Source organism: Sarcophilus harrisii, chromosome 1, assembly GCF_902635505.1.
Source record: "Sarcophilus harrisii chromosome 1, mSarHar1.11, whole genome shotgun sequence".
NCBI lineage: Eukaryota > Metazoa > Chordata > Mammalia > Dasyuromorphia > Dasyuridae > Sarcophilus > Sarcophilus harrisii.
Window position 1 is genome coordinate 333,520,978 of NC_045426.1, and position 24,042 is coordinate 333,545,019.

Below are 24,042 nucleotides of genomic sequence, written 5' to 3' on the forward strand. Positions count from 1 at the left end.
CTCTGTTTCATTAAATGTCCATCTTCTTTCGTGGAAAAAAATGTTCAGCTTAGCTGGGTCTGGGTAGTTTATTCTTGGCTGCATTCCAAGTTCTTTTGCCTTTCGGGATATCAATTTCCAGGTCCTTCGATCCTTTAATGTTGAGGCAGCCAGTTCTTGAGTGACCCTTATTGTGGCACCTCGGCATTTGAATTGTTTTTTCCTGGCTGCTTGTAATATTTTTTCTTTAGTCTGATAGTTCTGAAATTTGGCCACAATATTCCTTGGAGTTTTTATTTTAGGGTCTTTTTCAGAAGGTGTTCGATGAATTCTTTCTACACCTATTTTACCTTCTAGTTCTATTACTTCTGGGCAGTTCTCTTTAATTATTTCCTGTAAAATAGTATCTAGGCTCTTTTTTTATCATAATTTTTGGGTAATCCAATGATCCTCAGGTTATCTCTCCTAGATCTATTTTCCAGGTCCTTTGTTTTTCCAAGTAAATAGTTGACATTTTTTTCTAATCTCTCATTTTTTTTGGTTTTGCTTGATTGATTCTTGATGTCTCAATGAATCGGTCATTTCTATTTGTTCAGTTCTGATTTTTAGTCAGTTATTTTCTTCATTAGCTTTTCCAATTGAGTTTTTAAATGAGTCGTTTTGCTCTAAGGAATTTTTTTTCCATTTCACTAATTTTTTTTGAATGAGTTATTTTCTTTTTCCAATTCACAAATCCTACTTTCTTGGGAATTGTTAACCTTTTCCAATTCATAAATTCTGTTTCCCTGCACTTTTTGGGAGTTTTTTTACCTTTTCCAATTCATATTTCAGGAAGTTGTTGCTCTTGCATAGCTTCTCTTTCCTTTCCCCATTTTTCTTCTAGTTCTCTTTTAAGGTTTTTAATAGTCTCTTGTAGTAGAGCCTTTTGTGTTGGCGACCAACAATTGTCTGGAGACTGTCTGGTGTTAGTCTCCTCAGGGTTGAAAGGCTGCTCTCTTTCTGTAAAGAAGCTATCAATCGTCCTTTTGATTTTCTTACTCATTTTGTTAAGGCCTGTAGGGTCTGCCTTCAGGACCAGGAGGTTACCAGCTTCTTCTGCAGAGCAGTGATAGGTGTATGGACGGGTAGCTGTCCTGCCAACAGGCTACAAAAAGCAGGGAGGTACCGAGAGTGCTCTGGAAAAGAATTGCCCACCTGGAAGTAACTCAGGCCTGAGGGCAGAGCTGGGAAAGTGGCCTGCAAAGAATCCTGCTGTGTGGGTTAACCACTGCCCTGGGGCTAGACACTGAGCAATGAAAGTTTCACTATCCAAGCCAAAGCCCGCCCTGGGGCTGTAGGTATTAGCAGTTGAGCAGTGAATGGCCCTCTAGGGACCAGAAGTGTCTTTGCCCCAGGAAGCACAGTTGACTGTGAAAGTTCTATTGCCCCAGGCTAAACCCCCCATTCTGCAGATTAGAGGCTGCCTCGGGCTGTGCCCCCCTGCCACCTGCCAGGCAAAAACCTGCAACTGCAGGATGTGGCTGCAGGGCTGTGTTATGGATCTGCCTAAGTCACTTCCGGGTTTGAGTGGTTACAGCCAGATCTTGTTAGGTTCTGATGTTTTTTTAGAGTACCCTCTGTTTTAGGCTCAAGGCAGAGCAGTTAGCCTATGGGAGAGTCATCTCTAGCTGCAGAGGTCACCCCCGCCCCTGTTCTGTTCCCGGGTGCTAGTCTCTCCCTGCCTGCACTGGTCAGTTCCTAGCCCCTCAGGACAAACCTTTCCTGGTGATCTTCCAGATTATTTTCGGCTATTGAGTTGTTGTGCTTCTAATCTTCATGGGTTTTATGGTTAAGCGCTATTTTCGGGGCTGAATTTAATGTTGGTAGTGAGGGCATGAGAGGAGCTTAGAAAGTCACGTGTGTCTTCTCCACATCTTGGCTCCGCCCCAGAGAGATATTAAAGAAGGGAAAGGGACCTGTATGTGCAAGAATGTTTCTGACAGCCCTCTTTGTAGTGGCCAGAAAATAGAAACTGAGTGGATGCCCCTCAGTTGGAGAATAGCTGAATAAATTGTGCTATATGAGTGTTAAGGAATATTATTGTTCTGTAAGAAATGACCAGCAGGAGGATTTGAGAGAGGCCTGGAGAGACTTACATGAACTGATGCTGAGTGAAATGAGCAGGACCAGGGGATTATTATATACTTCAAAAATGATACTGTATGAGGATCATTTCTGATGGACGTGGCTCTCTTCAACAGTGAGAGGATCCAAATCAGTTCCAATTGATCAGTAATGAACAGAACCAGCTACACCCAGTGAAAGAACACTGGGAAATGAGTGTGGACCACAATATAGCATTTATACTCTTTCTGTTATTGCTTGCTTGCATTTTTGTTTTTCTTCTCAGGTTATTTTTACCTTTCTAAATCCAATTTTTCTCGTCCAGCAAGCAACATATACATCTGTATACGTATATTGTATCTAACATATACTTTAATATATCTGACGTGTATGGGACTACCTGCCATCTAGGGGAGGGGATGGAGGGAAGGAGGGAAAAAGTTGGAACAGAAATTTTTGCAAGGGTCAATGTTGAAAAATTACCCATGCATATGTTTTGTCAATAAAAAGCTATAATTAAAAAAAAAAAATTGAAGTCGTACTCTGAGTTCCCTGTTCATCTACATTTTCATTTGGAGAGTTACTTTCTTGATTCATTGGCATAAAGCATTGAGTCTTGTGGGTACAAGTATAGTATAGATAGCCAAGTGGGTTTTTTTTTTCCCCCTCTTCCTATTTAATTTTGGCTAGGGAACTTTAATTTTCTCTTCAGGCAACATGATGCAGTACTGATAAATTTTGAGTCATAATATTTTAGTAACTTTTTTGTATCACCATCTATAGAACTATTATTATAGTTAGTTTTCTAATAGAGCTAAAGTATTACATTTGTTAGTGCTTTCCTTTCTTAATTTTTAATAAAATCGAGCTTCTGGAATACTGATGATAAAAGGAAGAGTTGTTAGGAAGTGTGTAGAGGTCTTAGAATTTTCACAGGCTTCACTGAATTGTTTGAATAATTTTTTTTTATTCCTTTTGTTGAAAGCATTAAGCAAACACTTTATCATCCTATCTATTTTGTCATATTTATTAAATAAATTGTGATAAATGTTTTATCTTCATTAATGTGACAGTTGACTCTTTTTAACTGTTTATTTTTAAAATAATGCAATCTGATCTTATAGTACTTTGCATAATGCTTCCTTAGTAATTCAATATCAGTATATCTACCTGTATATTGCACTTTGCAAAAACTTTTTTGAAATTTTTATTGAATTTTTAGCACATTTTGCTCCAATGGGAATATAAGGATCTGGCATTTTTCTGAGTAGTTAACTTGAATCTGATTTTTTTTTTTAATTCTGCTCAGGCAGTTACATATTTTAGGAGCTGTCTCTGGATTATGATGTTGATGCAACCTTTTGAATAGTAGTTGGAATAGATCTTAGATGTCATCTAGTTTAACCACCCACTGAAGTGTAGGAGTCCCTTTTATAACATCTCTGACAGTTTCCTAGTCTTTGCTTGAATATCTTTGAGTGATCAGGCCTGTTGCATAGCTAGATGACTCTAGTTGCTAGAAAACTGTTCTGTCTTAGAATTTAGAATTTTCTCTATTGAAGAAACTTGAGAGATCATTTTGCTTAGCCCTTTCATTTTAAAAAATAAAATGTAGTTGCTTTATTTCTTGTAATCAAATACTGCCAACTATTATGACTTTACTTTGTGTACCATTAAAAACAAAAGGAAAATACATTATAGACCCTTGCTTTTGCAGAAGAAATAATTGAGTCATTCGCCCAAGGTTATATGGTGCCTTAATGGCATTCTTTCTAGTACTCCAGACTTACTTGTGTTCATCTGAAATTTGCTTCCTTTACAGTCTGTTCTTCAACCATTAAAAAAAAAAAACCTCAAATATTTATTGAATGCTTAAAATAACTTCTTATCTTTTGGTCTTGCTTTCAGCATCTGTAACACCACAGCTAAAGTTGGCTACTAATATTTTTTCCATATGACAATTCTTCAGATGGTTGAAAACTGTCGTTGTTTTCTCTTAATTTTTGTTTCAGACTAAGCTTTATGTCATTTAGTGATTCCTTTATGTCATTTACAAACACTCCACTCCCAGTCTTGTCCTGGTTACGTGCATTCAGATATTTATTCTCCTTGGGAAGAAACTTAATGTAGGAATCATTCTTCACCCCTAATTCTCTTTGATGAGATGTAATTTTATGTATATAATGATGGGACTAGACGTGGTGATCTCTGATGTTTCTTATAGAGCGAATCCTAAATTATATGACATTAAAAGATCTGAGTAGGGCTTTCTAATAGGATGAAATACAGGTTCAATATAGAATCTAATTGCTGAATATTTGCACCTTCCACTTAAACTAATTTAGTTTGCATATGTATATGCACACAAATACACAGGTGTATATCTCAATACCTTAAGAATCTGAAATTTTGTCAGTAAGGGTTGTTTTGATTGCTGCTATTTGGTATCTCCACACTTTGGTAGTCAGTCATAAATCTGGGACTACAGAAGTTAAGCATCCTGTGACCAATCTGGTGAAAAGCTTCCCCTTATTTTAGCTAGATCTTTCAATGATAGGAATCTAATCTGTTCCTGCACCTGTTCTAAAAAGATCTGACCAGAGTTATAGTTTACAAACCCCAGGATCACCATCACACAATAATGTGGCCTCTAAAAAAAATTGCAGTGGAAGACAGATGTGTTAATAAATGCCTCCTCTGGTAAGTTTTTATACCTCATTGTAGTATAGAGGTCAGTGCTGGTAGTCTCTCAAGCTGAAAAAGGTCTTTGGATTCTAGATCTAGAGTTGGAAGGATCTCCGGGGGTTGGCTCATTCAACCCCTGATTTTATGGAAGAGGAGGACTAGGCGAGTTCATTGCCTTGTCCAGAGTCTTGCAGGATCCTTTGATTCCACTGTTAAAAAAGCTGCTTTGAGAATGGTCCTAACATTGATGCATTGTTGGTGGAGTTGTGAACGAAAACAACCATTTTGGAGAGTAGTTTGGAACTATGCTCAAAAAGTTATCAAACTGTGCATACCCTTTGATCCAGCAGTGTTACTATTGGGCTTATATCCCAAAGAGATTATAAAGAAGGGAAAGGGACCTGTATGTGCACGAATGTTTGTGGCAACCCTTTTTGTAGTGGCTAGAAACTGGAAACTGAATGGATGTCCATCAGTTGGAGAATGGCTGAATAAATTGTGGTATATGAATATTATGGAATATTACTGTTCTGTAAGAAATGACCAACAGGATAATTTCAGAAAGGCCTAGAGAGACTTACACGAACTGATGCTGAGTGAAATGAGCAGGACCAGGAGATCATTATATACTTCAACAACAATACTATATGATGACCAGTTCTGATGGACCAGGCCATCCTCAGCAACGAGATCAACCAAATCATTTCTAATGGAGCAGTAATGAACTGAACTAGAAAAAGAACTCTGGGAGATGACTAAAAACCATTACACTGAATTCCCAATCCCTATATTTATGCACACCTGCATTTTTGATTTCCTTCACAAGCTAATTGTACAATATTTCAGAGTCTGATTCTTTTTGTACAGCAAAATAACGTTTTGGTCATGTATACTTATTGTGTATCTAATTTATATTTTAATATATTTAACATCTACTGTCATCCTGCCATCTAGGGAGGGGTGGTGGGGGTAAGAGGTGAAAATTGGAACAAGAGGTTTGCAATTGTTAATGCTCTAAAGTTACCCATGTATATATCCTGTAAATAAAAGGCTATTAAATAAAAAAAAAAAAAAGAAAAGAAAAAAAAAGAAATGACCAGCAGGATGATTTCAGAAAGGCCTGGAAAGACTTACACGAACTGATTCTGAGTGAAATGAGCAGGACCAGGAGATCATTGTATACTTCAACAACAATATTATATGATGACCAGTTCTGATGGACCTGGCCATCCTCAGCAACGAGATCTACCAAATCATTTCCAATGGAGCAGTAATGAACTGAACCAGCTACGCCCAGAGAAAGAACTCTGGGAGATGACTAAAAACCATTACATTAAATTCCCAATCCCTATATTTATGCCCACCTGCATTTTTGATTTCCTTCACAAGCTAATTGTACAATATTTCAAGGTCTGATTCTTTTTGTGTAGCAAAATAACGTTTTGGTCATGTATACTTATTGTGTATCTGATTTATATTTTAATGTATTTAACATCTACTGGTCATCCTGCCATCTGGGGGAGAGGGTGGGAGGTAAGAGGTGAAAAATTGGAACAAGAGGTTTGGCAATTGTTAATGCTGTGGAGTTACCCATGCATATAACATGTAAATAAAAGGCTATTAAATTAAAAAAAAAAAAAGAGAGAGAGAGAGAGAGAGAATGGTCTTAACAATGAATTCTTTTGTCTGAGGATGAGTATAACCATTGATGAAGGGTTGGCCACCAGGAGATCTATTTTTTTCATCCATAGTGCCTCACATCTTAAAATGTGGCACCCAAAATTAAACACAGCATTTGAGATGTCCTTAGATGAGTTAAATGTAATGAAAGTGTCAGATTTGTTTTTCCGAATACTATTTCTTTTTCAACCCAAGAATGTGTTAGTTTGATGAAATTGCTAAAAAAACAATTTCCTTTAATCCAGAGAAAGACAAAAACTTCATTATTAATTTGATTCATGAATATTGAATAGTGGTACCTTATAAAATGAAATATAGCAGCTGCTTAAATAGAAAAATATCCCTGCAGTATGAGACAGAAGTTAGATCATGACATATAGCTTAGCCTGTAATTTTAACAATGCCCTTTTGCAATCACTTAAATTGAAATATCCCTTTATTATTCTTATATTAACTAATGCTCTGCTTCTTAAAAAGCACTCTAGTATCTTTTAATGATTACTAATCATTTGATAATAGTCCTCAGCAAAATGTCTGGTTTTCCCCATTCATTCTAGCCAAACCAAATTCTTTTGGAATTTTAATTGAAAACAAGCATTTTAAGAATACCCAAGATTTAGTAGTTTTCCATAACACCTCTAAATAAAGTTAATATTGCTTATTCTTATCTCTATTGGTTAAGTGATGGCAATGTGGGAATTTCATTTTTTAGCTTAACATTGTTTTTAAGAATCTTTTAGTAGTTTTAAACTGTAAGGGTTTTTCTGTAGTTTTGCTATGATAATGCTTATCCTAATCATTTTAATTTGGGGAGAGGGTCAAACAGAAATATTGTTTTGTTTGTCTAAGATAATATATACTGTACTGGGCTTTACAGATAGATTAAATAAAATGTAAGAGCTTTCTAATGGGGGGAAAAAAGTCTTGAGGCATGCGTGAGGCAAAATTTAATATGTTCAAATTGATCCTTTCCTTTTTGCAGAAGTGGGGGATTATTTGGAATCCCTCATATGCTTTCAAACATGATTAATGTATTGGTTGGCTTTGCTTTTTTTTTTTTTCTTGTTTGAATCTTTGCTTAATGTATGTGTGAGCATATAATCAGAATTGCAGATGATATATAAACAAAAAATGTCAATAAAATAAGATTTTTTAAAATGTTAAGTGAAATTTCTGCAAGAACTCATTTAAAGTTGGGGGAATTGGTCAAAACTTTATGGAGATGGCAGGAATTAGGTGTTAAATCAAGATCTTGTAATTTTGGGAGGTGTATGAAAAAAGAATAATTATTTTTATTTTCTGAATTATAACTTAGATGTCTTTATAAAATCTTTTTTCTTTTATGCTCAGGAGTATTTTATTTTTCTAAATACACATAGGTTCCACCAGTTTTTTTTTGTAAGATTTTGTGTTCCAAATTTTTCTCCATTCCTTTCTCATTACCTCTCTTCCCAAGATAGTAAGCAATTTGATATAATTTATACATATAAAATCCTTTTAAACATATTTTGTCATGTTGTATAAGAAAAATCAGACCAAAGGGGGAAAAAAAAACACAAGAAGAAAAAACAAAAAAACAAAAACAAGTGAAAATACTATGCTTCTGTTCACATTCAATTTCCATAGTTTTCTTTGGATATGGATAGCATTTTCCATTCTGAATTTATTGGAATTGTCTTCAATCACTGCATTGTTGAGAGGAGCCAAGTCCATCACAGTTGAACATCACAAAATCTTGCTGTTACTTTGTACAGTGTTCTTCTCTTGGTTCTGCTCACTTCAGTCAATATCAGTTCATGTATGTCTTTCCAGGCTTTTCTTTCTTCATCTCAAAATTGTCTGTTTATAGCCTTTGAAAGTCTTATAATGTTAACAGATGGAGATGAGAAGAGTCTGCTTCAAGCATGGGAGTGTTAGGAGTAGGGATTGTGAACAAAATCAACAAGGCTGGAAAGGGCAAGACTGGAATGGCGGACAGTCAGTAGTATGGTTTGGCTGGAGTGCAGACCATGTGAAAAAGAATAGTGTGATAGATAAGATGGGTTGGAAGTAGATTATAGAGAGCCCAAAATGCCATGATAAATAATATATGCTTTATTATATAGCCAGTGAGGCATCTATGATCCTATTAAGATTTTTAAATAGGATGATATGGTCAGTGTGATGCTGTGGAAAGATTGAGCAACAGGATGAAGGGTTGGGATGAAGTAAGGAGAGGGCAAGAGCAGGAAGTGTGGTTAGGAGTTGAGTAGATTTTTCCTAAATTTTTTTCCCAAATATGTACAAAGATAGTTTTCAGCATTTACCTTTGCAAAACCTGTGTTCCTATTTTTTTCCTTCTTATCCCTCCTTTCCTCTCTCCAAGACAGCAAGAAATCTGCTATAGGTTAAACATGTGCAATTCTTCTAAGCATAATTCTGCATTTTTCATGCTGTGCAAAAAAAAAAAAAAAAAATCAGATCAAAAAGGGGAAAAGAGAAAAAAAAACAAACAAGCAACGAACAACAATAACAACAAAAGATGAAAATACTATACTTTGATATTCATTCAGGCTCCATAGTTCTCCCTCTGGATGTGGATCAGAACATAGTGTTTTTACTTTTTTTGTCCATAGTTCTCTCCCGATGTGGATGGCACTTTCCAGTACAACTATTGGAATTGCCTTGAATCATCTTATTGTTGAAAAGAGCAAAGTCCATTAGAATTGATCATCACATAATCTTGTTGCTGAATACTATGTTCTCTTGGTTCTGCTCACTTCACTTAGCGTTAGTTCATGTAAGTCCAGGCCTCTCTGAAAACAGCCTGCTCATCATTGCTTATGGAACAATAATATTCCCTTACATTCATATATTGTAACTTATTCAGCTATTCCTCAACTGATGGGCATCCACTCAATTTCCAATTCTTTGCCACTATAAAAAGAGGTACTACAAACACTTTTGCATAAATAGGTCCTTTTCCTGTGGTGGTCTTTTTCTTTAAAATATATTATGAAGGTTCTCTCTGGGAGCAGGTTTCTTGGGGAAGTAGCCCTAGTATCAGTTCAGATCAATAATCACCCCAAATGCAGCCAGCTGATAAAATGCAAATGTTTATTTTCTCCTTCCATGGGCCGGGGTAGCTTTAATAGAGGTCTCAGCTTTCCTTGTTTCCGAGAGCTCTTGCAGCTTGTCCTTTGTCTCTGCTTTCTTCTGCCTCCAGCCAGCACAAAAGTGGAAGATGGAATGGATCTGTCTTGCCTCTGAGAGAGGGCTTCTCTCTGAACTGACTTGACACGCTCCCCTCTCAATCTTTTCGACTGAACTCTTGACTGAGCCTCTGTCCGCTTCTTATATATGATCTCCCAAAGGTTAACTCCTCCTCTGAGAGAGTGGGATTATGGATTTCCTCCTAGAGTGCTCTCTGGCCCTAAGAGTTTCTTGCTTATATGAGCTCTCTAAAGGTGTGAACACAAGCATTGTTTCAATCAGTTCCACTTAGTACCTTGTTTCTCCTGGCCCATAACATCTCAGATCAATCATACTGAACCATGCTAAATTAGATAATTATTGTCTCTATCAATTCTAATGACTTAACAATTTGTAAGGATACCAACATTTTCCTCCTTTTATGATTTCCTTGGGATACAGACCTAGGAGTGATATTGTTGGATTAAAGGGTATGCACAGTTTTATATGACCTTTGGTCATTGTTCCAAATTGTTCTACAGAATGGTTGGATCGTTTCACAACTTCCCCAATAGTGCAACAGTGTCCCAGTTTTCCCATATCCCCTCCAAATTCAGCATTATTTTTTCCTGTTCTCTTAGCCAATCTGAAAGGTGTGAAGTGGAACCTAAGAATTGTTTTAACTTGCATTTCTCTAATCATTAATAATTTAGAGCATTTTTCCCATATAGCTAGAAATGACTTTAATTTCTTCATCTGAAAAATTGTCTGTTCATATCCTTTGATCATTTTTCTGTTAGGGAATGACTTGTATTTTTATAAATTTGAGTCAGTTCTCCATATATTTTAGAAACGAGGCCTTTGTCAGAAATATTGGTTGTAAAAGATTTTTTTTTCTCCCAGATTTCTGCTTCTAGATTTCTAATCTTGGCTGCATTGTCTTTCTTTGTACAAAAACTTTTAAATTTGCTGTAATCAGAATTATCCATTTTGCATTTCACAATGTTCTTTAGCTCTTTGGCCATAGATTTCTCCGTTTTTCATATATCTCAGAGGTAAACTATCCTTTGTTTTCATAAATTGTTTATAGTATCACCATTTATGTCTAAATTATGAACCCATTTATACCTTATCTTGGTATAGAATATTAGGTGTTGGTCAGTGCCTAGTTTCTGTCATACTACTTATAGTTTTCCCAGCAATTTTTGTCATAGTGAGTTTTTATTCCAGAAGCTGGAATCTTTGTTTTTATCAAACATTAGATTACTATAGTCCTTTACTATTGTGTTTTGTTGAACCTAATCTATTCCACTAATTTACTATTCTATTTCTTAGCAGTACCAAATAATTTTGATGACTGTTGCTTTATGATATAGTTTTATATCTGGTACAGTTGGGCCACCTTCATTTTCATTTCTTTTTTTTCATTAATTCCTTTGAAATTTTTCACCTTTTGATCTTCCAGATAAATTTTATTATTTTTTCTAGCTCTGTAAAGCTCTATAATTTCTCAACAGTTTGAGTGGCATAACACTGAATAAATTAATTTAGGTAGAATTGTCATTTTTTATTTTATTAGCTCATAGAGTCCAGGAGTTATGAAATTATGATTTATTATTAGTAGATGTTTGATTTGTCTACCTATTCTATATACCTAAATACTTGGAGTCACAAAAAATTTTCCTGGGCAAAAAGGGCTTGTAAGTGGAAAAAGTTTAAGAAGCCTTGATCTAGGGTGATGAGAGTCTAAATGAAGATAGCTGCAGTATGAATGAGAACAAGGCAGTAGATACTATAAAGAGAGTCTTTATAGCACCTGGTGACTGGTTGGATGATGATAATTTTTTTTATTAAAGCTTTTTATTTTCAAAACATATGCATGGATAATTTTCCACATTCATCCTTGCAACACCTTGTGTTCCAAATTCTTTCCCCCATCCCCCTAGTGAGCAAGTCCAATAAAGTAAATATGTACAATTCTTCTATACATATTTCCACAATTTTTGTGCTGCCCAAGAAATATCAGATCAAAAAGGGAAAAAAATGAAAAAGAAAACAAAATATAAGCAAGCAACAACAATCTTAAGACTTTTGAAGGTAAGGATCATAGTCTACTTTTAAAATATCCCCCAGAGCGCTTGTTTTTTACCTTATGTAGTAGTAGTAATAATTATTATTTATTCAGTTCTTTTTTGCCAGGCACAATGCTAAGTGTTTTACAAATCAGGAAACTGAAGCAAACAAAACTTACGTGATTTTTTCCAGAGTCACACAGTTATTAAATGTCTGAGACGATATTTGAACCAAAGTCGTCTTTTCTCTAAGCCTGATGAGCTATTCTCTGTACCACCTACATCTTCCTTGTATGTCACAGATACTCAAATATTTGTTGGTTTTTATTACTAATTGAATGTCTAATTTTAAAGAAAGTATTCTGAAAGATCTAGGCAAATAGGTAGCAAAAAAAAAAAAAAACTTTCATTGATTTTTAAAGTAAAAGCTACAAATTTGTTTTGAGCCATTTTGGTTTAGTCCTTTTGTATGTTTCATCTGTGAAGAAATGAAAACAGATTTCTTATTTCAATCATATGAAAAAGTCAGCTGATCCTAATACACAAGTTGACATTTTTTGCCATGGACTATGAACTAAGTGTCCAGAGTAGATTTTTGTTATGCATACATTTCCAGGGAGGCTCAAACTACTATGTGGATTTAGAATTTATAGCTGCAGAGGTAGGTAGTTGTCATAAGTTTATTTACCAATTAAAGAATTTGCTTTTTCATCTTTAAATTTGTTCCTTTGTAATTATTAGAATGGCACATTTTAAACAACTATTTAAGAACAAATCAATGAAAAATATTTTCATAATTTTAAGAGTTTATATTCCTTTAAGTTATTTTTTTATCTAACATTTATTAAGTTACTTTCTGCAGGGTGAAACACAAAGGTAAGATAACTAGTTTCTGCATAAAATATAAATGAGGACTAAGACTAGGTCCCTTCCTGTAGGAACTGATTGGAATTTGTCCACCTGTCATGATTGAAACATATATTTTGAAGCTTTCTTAAGGAACGAATAAATCTATTTCTAAATTCTTAAATCACATTTATAATTAAAATGTATTTCTCTTAGTATAACACATTTGGATAATGTATATTATTGTTTCATTGGCCAAGACAGTATTTGTTCACATATAGGCTGCAAATTCCATTCTGTTTTTTTGTTTGTTTGTTTTTTTTTTTTGGAATAGATTCCTAACATATTTTAAGAATAGTCTCCTGTATTCCATTGTATATTTCTACCACAAGGGTAGTTTCTAATCAATATTTTATTTCACTACTGATCCATATCTTGAAATCCCTTTGGAAGGATGCAAATAGTTTTCTAGAATAGAATGGATTAAAACTTTTGTAGCAAACAGAACTTTTTCATATACCAGGTTCATCAAACCCAGATAATGTCACTATCACAGTTGTTAAATGTTGTTGTTGTGTTGTTATTCCTGGGGCACTGTGTGGTTTATCATGCTTTCTTTTATTTGAAATTTGTAGAAGGAATCTAAATGCAGCTCTGAGGTAGTGGTTTTGATGATCTGAAATAACTGTGGGATATAAGCAGATAGGGAAAATTTTGAAGCAAAGTAGAATAAATAAGGCTATTTTTGTTTTTTTTTTAATGTGATAAATAATAACTTTTTAAACACACATATAACTTTGTGATTGTTATAAGAAGAAGAATTTAACACAGTTAATTTCTTATAGAACAATTGGAGGGAAAACCTGTCTCATAGATGATTCTTGGGAAAGAAGTACATTTAAGAGATTGAAGGACTTTTAACATTTAAAAAATATCTTTTTATAGAGAAAGATTTCACTTTATATATCTTTTTTGTTTGCAGATGGACATGTCTTGGATTCAAATAGATTTGCCATTGTGGGAGCTGATCTCAGAGACTTAAACAGCTTGGAAGAGAAACTAAAGAAATGTAACATGAATACACAGTGAGACTTTTTCTTTAACCTCAGTGTGTTTTGTGAAGTTATGCTAAGAAAAGTAAAACTGGAAGTGGAAGTACAGTATAATATTATGTCATGTGATCACTATCACAGTTTTTAAGTGGAATATTTTGAAACTAAGAATTAAAGAAATTATTTGGATTTAGAATATAGCAATTTCTTCAATATAGCTAACACTTTATCTTCAGTTAATAATACTTGTTTGTTGATTATTTTTATTCTGATTAGTCTTCCCTTTTCACTTTGATTGGATTACATCTACTTGAAACATTTTTACATTACTTATTTTCCTTTTTTTTTTTTTTTTTTTTTTTTGCTGAGGCAGTTGGGGTTAAGTGACTTGCCTAGGGTCACACAGCTAGAAAGTGTTAAGTGTCTGAGGCCACATTTGAACCCTGGTGCTCTATCCACTGTGCTACCTAGCTGCCCCTTTTAATTACTATTAATGATTTTATAGTTTACATGCTTTCTTTTAATACTTTAATCTTGATCATTATGTGTTTGATGTAGCAAATGATATGGCACTAGGTGATGTGCCTTAGGAAAAGCACCAGATATTGGGGTTCAGTCATGTGAAGAATTCACAGTGACCATTCTCTTGGCAAAAGACAGGTTTATTTGGGATAAGTTACAGACAAAATGAAGAGGTACAGTAGACACCAGGAATGATAAATATGAAAGAGTTGGGAGAGCATAGAAATGATTTTTAATAATTAGTGATGGAAAAGACAAGTTCCTTTGTGGAATTCATAATTGCCCAGTAGAGAGGGAACACCCCATGAGGCTGGCAGGGTAAATCCTGAAAGAGACTTAGCACCCTAAAAGAGTTAGCTGTAAGGAGGAGAAGTGGGGTCAGGAGAGGAGAGATAAGATATAGTGGGGTTATGAGAGACATTATGTGGCATGGGGGGAGGAAGAAGGAGAAAGACTTCACAAGGCAGAGTGCTGTGGCAGATTGACCCAAAGGGTTTCAGCAAACATGGCATAGGCCATAGGTAGATTTATAGGGCAAATTTAGCCTCAGGGACTTGACATAACTTGGATTTCTGACTGGATTATCTCCTCAGATCTAAACTAAGCTCTGTTAGAGCCTTCTTTCTGCCTGCCCCAGGGAACAATTTATCTGTATTTCAGTTTCTCTCTGCCCACCCAACCTACCATTTAGGATTTTGTCAGTCATATAATTTTAGAGCTCAAAAAGGCATACATAGAATTGCAGAGTCTTCAATTTGGAAGGGACTTCAGAGTTTGTCTACCTTTGATCATAACCTAGCTCTGCTACTTAATACCTATAACCAATTCAACAACAATTTATTTAAAGACTTTATTGTATGCCTAGGGAGAGACTGTGTGGTATAACTCATTAGAAGACCGGCCTACCAGTTAGAAGGTCTGGATCATATCTGTGCACTTTATTGTTGTGGCCTTGGACGTGCCACTCATTGCCACTCAGTGTCCTGATCAGCTCTCTGAGATTCTATAAATCACATAACAGTTGTCCATTCATACTACTAGGGGAGTTTTCTCTTTGGGAGTACCTTAAACAAGTAAAAGGATCGGTCCTGACCAAATATATACAAAGTACTATGCTAAATGCTTAGGATTCAGAGACAAATGAAACACTGATTTTCCATAATATCTGGAATGTTTTCTTAATTTCCCCTCTCTCAGGTTTCCTATTGACACTTTCAAAGCCCATTTGAAATGTATGCTTCTTTATGAAACTTTTTTTGATCAAGGACAGAAATGAAACAATTGCTTCCCTGGAGTATATATGCTTCTGAAGGACAATAGCATATGCATAGATAAATTTAAAAAGGGAGAGAGTATAGCTATTGAGGAATATTAGGAAAGACTTCCTAGTGGAGACAGTGCCTGAACTGAAGGAAAGTAAAACAGACTGTGCGAAGGTGTGGATAGGGGAGGTAGAATGCAAAATTCCAGTAACAGGCAGTAAGCATGCTTGGCTGAAATGTGTGCACTAAAATCAATGAATCAGCCAATCAGCAAGTATTAAGTACCCACTATGGTTACTAGACTATGCTAAGTACTGGGGATATAAAGGCAGAAACAAAACAATTTCTGACCTTCAATGAGGATCACATTACATATGTCAGGAAAGCAACATATGTGTGTATGTATATATGTGTACATGTATAAAATCAATGCTAATTAATATAAAGGGGAAGGCACTACAAGCTGAGGAGATCAGAAAGAGGCTTTATGCACAGGAAGGCTTGAACTAAGCCTTTCAGGAATCTAAGTACTTGAGTTAGAAGAGTAGAGGTGGTGCATTCCAGGTGAAGTGGTAATAAAGGTACCAGAAATGCTAATATGAAATTGATTTGGGAGAGCATAATTGTGAAATGATTTTATGAAACAAATATAAGCGGTTCGGTTCACAGCATAAAGAAATTAGGTCAGAAACACTCATCACAGGTAACGGATTTTCTGTTTATTACTTGAATAGCACATTGGCTCAAACAAATATCTTGAAGCAGGGCAGGGTCACAAATGAAGGAGCAATTTGCTTTTGGTAAAGATAGGACTTTTAAGGTTTCAGGGAAGGAGGGGGAAATAAAAGCAAGATCTAAGGAAACAAGGATGTGTATTGAGACACTGAGTTTTCATCAAGGCTATCTCAAATATGCTAACCAAGGAAACTTGAGTTCTCATCATGGTTGACAGTAGGAACTGTATTGGCTGTTTTTAACAATTACCAAGGATAAGCTAGTTTAGCTCACAAGATGGTCTAGAGTTTCCATCACAAGGTTAGGGAACAGCCTGGACAGAGGGAATCAGGAGATGATATTTTATGTGGACGAACAGGAAGAAAACCAGTTTGGTTGGATTGTAGAGTGCTTGGAGGGAAATAATATGTCATAAAACGTGGAAAAAAGTTAGATCTGAGTTGGGAAAGGCATCCAATATAGAGGGATTTGGTATGTAATTACCTTAGCTCCTCACTATCTCTCAACCCCTAAATCCAGTCTGTTACAAAGACTATTGATTTCACCTTCATATCATATTGTACCATATCTTCTGACATCCCCACCACCTTAGTCTAAGCCCTCCTCACCCCATGTCTGGGCAGACAATGATAGCCTACTAGTTGTTCTACCTGCCACAAGTCTCTACCTACTCTAGTCCTCCATTCAGTCACTAAAGTTCAGGTCTCAGCATTTTACCACCATTCCTCCTGCTTTGGCTTTCTATCATTTCTTGAAATTCTAAATTCTCTGGCATTCATATCCCTTTATAGTCAAGTCCTCTTTCCAATTACCAGTCTTATAGTCTTTACACCGTATATTCCTCCAGTAATCCTCATTTCAAGGTCAGTGACTTTCTTGCTATTCCATAAAAAAGACACTATCTCTGGGCTTCAGGCTATTTTCTGGCTTTTCTCCAAGTCTGAAATGATCTCCCTTCTCATCTCCACTTCATAGCGTCTTTGGCTTAAGTCCTGGCTAAAAATCTCAGCTTCTATAGGAAGATTTTTTAAATTATTCTTAATTTTAATGCATTTCCATTAATCATTTTCCATCTGTCTTCTTTATAACTTGTTTATGCATCATCGTTTGCATATTGTTTCTTCCATTAAATTGTGAGCCCTTTAAGGACAGGGCACTGTATTGCTTTTCTTTGTATCCCTAATGCGTATTGATTGACTGAATTAATATTTGATTATGAAAAGTGGTGAATAGAATATTGGACTTGGAGTCAGGAAGATCTGAGTTTGAACTCTACTTTAAACACTAACTGTGGAACCCTGTATTAGTTTCTTAACCTCTTCATTCTTTATTTTCCTCATCTGTAAATGACTCGATGACGTATATGGTTCCTTCCAGTACTAAATTTATGATCCGATGAATCTTATAATAGGTAGTCAGTAGAGGTTATGTAATAGCAGTTTGACCCACTCAGACCTATGCAGCTGGCTGGAGAATGTGATGGAGAAGGGAGAAAGTAGAATGATGAGAACAGAGGTAAGTTAGAATGTGGTTATGGAATACTTTAAATGCCAAGCAAAAAGAGTTTGTATTAGAAGTCAAATTGCAAGCAATTAAAAAATGAGTTGGAAGTAAAAAGAGGATGTGCTGAGTGAAGAAAAATGAGTTCCACTGTGAAAGGTAGAAAAGTTGTGTTATGCATCTACTGGTCATCCTGCCATTTAGGGAGGGGTGGGGGGTAAGAGGTGAAAAATTGGAACAAGAGGTTTGGCAATTGTTAATGCTGTAAAGTTACCCATGTATATATCCTGTAAATTAAAGGCTATTAAATAAAAAAAAATTAAAAAAAAAAAAAAAAGTTGTGTTATGATAGGTTGAGGGGATCACAGTATGTAGAAAAGATTTTTTTTTTTAAGATGGGGGAAATCTAGGAATATTTTTAAGCAGAGACCAGAGGATGAGGAAAGCTTGAAGATGAAAAAGACAAAAGTGAAATTGCAAGAGCAAATTCCTGTAGGTATTAGCCCTGTCAAGGAAAATGTCTGTCTCTCCCTCAGAGATTGGAACAAAGGAGGAGAGAATAAAATAGGGGAGAAGAGGGAGTGCATGATTGGCTTTTTCCCAGAAAGCTGAAATGTGGACAATTTGAGAGATTTGAGGAAGGAATAGCATAGGGGATTTGGGGGAAAGAGAAGGTGCAAACTTTGTGATGGTTTTTCATGGAGGTATAAAAGATTTATGCTTATAACTCTCTAAAGTCATGCATTAATCTAATGCAAATTGATCCATCTAGCCCTTTCCATTTTGTGTGATTCTTCTCTATGTTTTTCCATAATATCTGAAGGAAGGATAAAGTAGGGGCAATTAGTATTACAGTTGATTGAATGCTGGCCCTGAAGTTGGGAAACTAAATTTAAATCGGCCTCAGATACTTGCTGTTTAACTCTGGCTAGGTCATTTAACTTCTGTTTTTCAGTTTCCTTTACAGAAAAATAATAATAGCATCTACCTTCCAGAGTTGTTTTACCACTTAAATAATATTTCTAAAGCTCTTAGTGGGTGCCTGGTACATAGCAGATGCTGTATAAATGCTATTGTGTTATTGTTATTATCTTGATCTTCTGGAGGTTTTCCTCTAGATTTTTCTTACATTTTTTGGGTACAACTAGAGCACTTTGCCCTTTTATTTCATATTCTTAAGATATGATTTTAATTATTTCCTTTTTGGATCATATATTTCTTTGACGATAATCCTTTTTCATCAGTTATTGTGTAGATCATAATTGAAAATTTGGGATAGTCTGTTCGGGATCACCTTGTATTTCTTTTGCCCATTGGATCACCTTATCCTTAAATTTAAAAAAATATATAAAACTCTCCTTTGCAATAAGGAGGCTTTGTTAAACAAAGCAAAACCCTGTAAGTGTCTTAGCAATATCTATTCATTATAGGCCATCTCTTTTTTGCCAAGAGAGGGGAAACTGTCATTCTTCTGAAGTCAGACTTAGGCACTGCATTGATCAAAGTTGTGATATCTTTCAGGGTTGTTTTCTCTTACATTATTGTGGACATTCTGTACATTGTTCACCTAATCAGGAATGCTTACTTCTTCTGTGTTACTTTATGCATATCTTTAAGTTTTTCTGAATTATTTTGTGTTTTTTTGTTCATTAATATTGCATTGCATTTAATCAACAAATTAATCAACAATTATTAAGCTATGTGTCAGACACTATGCTATGCCTGTATATATCAATTCAAAGACTTAAAATAGTTTCTACTTTAAAAAAAATCAACATGCATAATAGTGAAGATAGCAAGTAGATATTTAAGTATATATAAAATAAATATAAAGAGATTAAATACAGAGTATTAAGTAATTAAAAGTTTGAAAAGGAAGTTTCAGCCAGGTGGCAACCTGCCCAAACCTAAGTCAGGAAGATCTGAGTCCAAATCTGTTTTTAGACACTTACTAGCTGTGTGACCCTGGGCAAGCATTTAAGTTCTGTTTTGCCTTAATTCACTGGAAAATGAAATGATAAACCATGCTGGTAACTTTCCCAAGAAAACTCCATGGATAGTATGATCTTGTACAGTTGGCACCTTATGCTGAAGAACTTGAAAAGGTAAAAGAGGAATTTATATTTGATCCTAGAGGCTATCTAGAGCTACTGGAGTAAATTTAATAAGAAAGTGACATGGTTAGATCTGCTAAATATCTTTGGTAGCAAGATCAATTAAGAGGCTATTGCAAAAGTTTAAACAAGAGGTAAACAAAAAGTAGACTAAGAGTTTAGGTTGTGTGTAAGGGATATTGTGGAAGCCCAGCAAAATTTAAAAGCTGATTGGATATATGGGATGAGGGAAAGTGAGTATTGGAGAATAATGCTGATGGCATATGATAAAAACCACATAGCATTAATGAAGTTAAAAGATAGGTTGTTGAGCCAAGAGCCACTTGGTGTTGTTAAGAAGTTAGTTCCCAAATGCAATCTAACCTATTCCCTTCCTGTAACTTCTGGGCCTTATTTATTATATTTTTATTAGTGCCTCAGATAAGTGGGAATGGCTGTTCAAGTGGCTGTCTTGAATCACTTAATTGATCATTAATCATATATTATATTTTTCATATAATCCTATTCCCAGACAGGAGCATCTGGAGAAATTCACTGTCAGTAGGGAACTATAGGCCATCTTCTATGAACATCTTGGGTAATAAGCACAGTTGGTCGGTTTCAGATATCTAGGTTGTTAAATACCTGGTAATTGAGTCCCCAGGAGCTTCTTTAAAGTTTCATTTGATTCTGTATCCTTTGCTTGATTTCAAGATGGCAGATGTTAACAAAAGTACTCTAAGAAATTAGTAATTGGAATATGTTTTCATTTCAAGGTCACAGTTGATATCTAAGGGTGCTGGTCCTTCTGGGATTGTTGACAGTTAAAAACTTGACATTTAGGTGTTTGGTTATTGAGGGCTGAGGTAGAGTTTCTCAGTCTTTAGTGAAACTGGATGGATGAAGTAGGTAGGTATTGCTCTCACACGGACAGTAGAGTTGGGGTCAGAAATGCCTTTATATGAGATCCATCCTTGAGAGGGTCTGGATTAGGATCTCATCTTTTCAAGGTCAAGAATTTTAGAAGGAATGAATAGTTGTAGTAACTTTGGTGTCATCAATAGCCCCCATCTTTCTGCGTCTTTTTTGGTAATGGGTGACTAAAGCAGTGGTATTTTTTTTTTAATGGTTTGATGACAAAGGAGTATAGAGTTGCTCTTGCCTTCAAGTGTGACAGTATGTTCTGGTGCAAGGAGATGTCTAAATCTGCTCATTGTGAGAAACCAATTGTAGCTACTCAACCTTACCAGTTAAGTGATGTATAGTCATTTCTGTCCTTAGCACCTCATTTTCTTGCTTATAAAGTGAGCATTTGGATAGCATTAGATATTCAGCATTAAAACCTTCTGTTCTTAATTTATCTCTTATAGCAAAGAACTTTTTTAGAAAGAAAAAAAATTCAGCAAAATTGATACAACATAGCAAAAAAAAAAAAATCTGACCTTTTATGCAGTATTCTGTATCTTTGGATTTATTCATCCTTTGCAAAGGAGTGAATATGGGAATGTCTTTTCATATCTCTTCTCTAGAGTTAAACTCATTCTTAATTTAAAAACATTCAGGGTGTTTTTAGTTTTTTTTTTTGTTGTTGTTCTATAGTGTTTGTTTTCATTTGCATTATCATTGGCTTTTTGTTTTTCTGACTCCCACTTCTCTTTGAATCAATTCCTGTAAGTTTTCCCATGCTGCTTTGTGTATTCATCATGCCCGTTATTTTTATAGAACAGAATATGTTTCATTACATTCATGTAATACAATTTCTTTAGCCCTTCCCTGAGCATCTACTTTATTTCCAGTTTTTTGATATCATAAAAAGTATTACTATAAACATTTGACTATATATAGGGAGCTGCTTTTCTTTTTGTCACTGAATTCGTTCGGGTATATGCCCAAGACTGCAATATCGGGTTCTAAAAGTATGGACATCATATTTATGTAATTCCAAGTTTTTTTCCAGAATGACTGTAACAGTTCTCAGCTTTATCAACATTTCATTAGTGTGTCTGCGTCACTAGATGTCCTTCAATATTTGTGGGTTTTTTTGGTATCTTAGCATGATAAAGTTGTTTTAATTTGTGTTTCTGCTATTATTAGTGGAACATTTTTTCAGTAGTGATTAATAATTTATACATCTTTTGAGAACTTGTTCATATCTTTTGATAACTTCTCTTAAGGTGAATGATTTTTGCCCTTATATATTTGTTAGTTACATATATTTCTTGGATATCAGACCCTTGTATTTATTATAAAAATAATTTCCAGTCATTTACTTCTTTCTTATTCTATTTGCAATGATTTTGCTTATATTAAAGCTTTTTAGTTTTGTTTATATTAGGAGCTTCTAGGAGCCTTCCTATAGTACACACAGAGCACCTAGGCCTGTTCTTGTTCTCTCTATGGAACTTAAAAGGGAATTAGGTGAATAGCAGTAATTTTTGTGAGATATTTTAGTATTATAATAAGCAAGAATTAATAAGAATTTACTTTGTATTTCTATGTGTGTGTGTATTTATGTATATTTACGTGTGTAAATATTATTACTATTATTTATTTCACATGTTCACAAAATTATTTATATCACATGTTTTCTGTCTTTTTCTGCAATTATTACTGTTTAAATATTCTTTACCTTCTGTCTTTACCTGTAGCTATTTCTCCTTTGTGTCAGAGTCTAATTCATATGTCCTGAATGTGAAAAAGGAGAGGAATACAACAAACTAATCTGGATGGATGTCTCACTCCTACAGTCAACTTATAGAGTCCCTGTTTTGTCCTCTTATCACTTTTCTCACTTTTGACCCCATTGTTTATCTCTCCTATTCTTCCATCAGTGACTTGAAACTCAATTGGCACATTTCTACTTCTTGTCCAGAAGGGGGAGATGTATCCCTTTTTCCCCGGTTGGAATTCTGAATGCACTTTACATTTGCTGAATGAAGAATTACATTAAAACATGATGATAAGACTTTGGCTATTTAATATGTTAAATAGAGATCTTTTTTTGGAATGTGATGAGTGCCCTTTGAAGACAATTTCTTGGGAATATAAATTTGGAGGGAACCCCAAATAACAGTTGTTTTGTTCATCCCGTTAGTGAATTAGGGACTGTCTGTAATTTTACAATCTGTAATGTTTTTCTTTTAAAAGCTTCTAATTTTTTAAAAATTATTTTTTTTCAACTAACAAGCACCTATTTTCTCTCCCCACTAAAAGAAAATTTAAAAAAAGGACAAAATCTTTGTAACAAATGTATAGTCATCCAAAGTAAAATTTCATATTGGCTATGTCCAGAAATGTCTCGTTCTGCATATTTAGTCATTCATCTTTCTGTCAAGAGGTAGGTAGTCTTATTCATTTAAAAATTATTATTTTTATTTCAAACTTGACTTTCCAAATAGTAAGCACAGACAATAATAATAGCATTTATATATTGCTTAAAAGTTTGCAGAGTGCTTTACACTTTTTATATTATCTCATTTAATGAAATGTTAAGTATTTGAGGTTGGATTTGAACTCAGATCCTCCCAACTCCAGGGCCAGTGATCTATGCATTGTATCATCTAGCTGTTCTACATCTTATTTAATCTTCACAACAACCTTTATTCCCATTATACAAAGGAGGAAACTGAGGCTGAGAAAACTTAAGTTACTTGCTTAAGTTCTAGGTTAATGCCTATTATGCTTTAATATATATTATACAAAGAATAGAAAAAAGTATTGCATAGAAATCATGAATCTCATTACATAAGTTTGGATTTTTAAAGCATCTACTAGATAAATTCAGCACATTAGTTCCAAAAACTTTCCTGATTATCTGTGTTATCTAAAATTCCTTCTGTGCATTTAAAAAAAAATATGCTTCACTGTCACCATCGCTTTCATTTCTGTTTCCTGTATCCTCCCACCCAGTGAGCCATCCCTTGTAACAGAGATTAAAAAAAGAAATGAACAAAAAAGCAATTCAGCTAAATCATCCAACACATCAACTGAATCTGACAGTATATGCACAATAACTTTTTTTTCCAAACATAAAACCATAACTGATTGTATGTGATTTTAGGAGAAATGTTAAAAATCCAAAGAGGATTCAAGAGTCTTAGATTTCATCTAAGAAATGGGAAGATTTTTGTGGTTCTTACTCCTAAAGAACAATCCAGTTTGATTTGTCAAACTATAAAAAACTATGATCAGTTAGTACTGATCTCTACTTCATATTGTGCCTACAATTTCTAACAGAATCTAGACCCTTCTAGGGGAATGTTCAAAATTAGTTAAAATGAAATAATTGCTGAAATAGCTCATCTTAAGGCAAATTATAGAGTTTCCACATTGCAAAGTACAT

General features: G+C 34.7%; 1 protein-coding gene across 1 annotated transcript in view; it reads left to right on the top strand.

Moving 5' to 3' along the window:
- The window catches only part of LCMT1 (leucine carboxyl methyltransferase 1), a 98,676-nt gene that overhangs the window by 45,403 nt on the left and 29,231 nt on the right, over positions 1–24,042 (top strand). Inside the window, exon 6 of the mRNA XM_031945582.1 lies at positions 13,519–13,621. Within this exon, the coding sequence (XP_031801442.1) occupies positions 13,519–13,621 (103 nt within the window). The remainder of the gene's footprint in view (positions 1–13,518; positions 13,622–24,042) is intronic.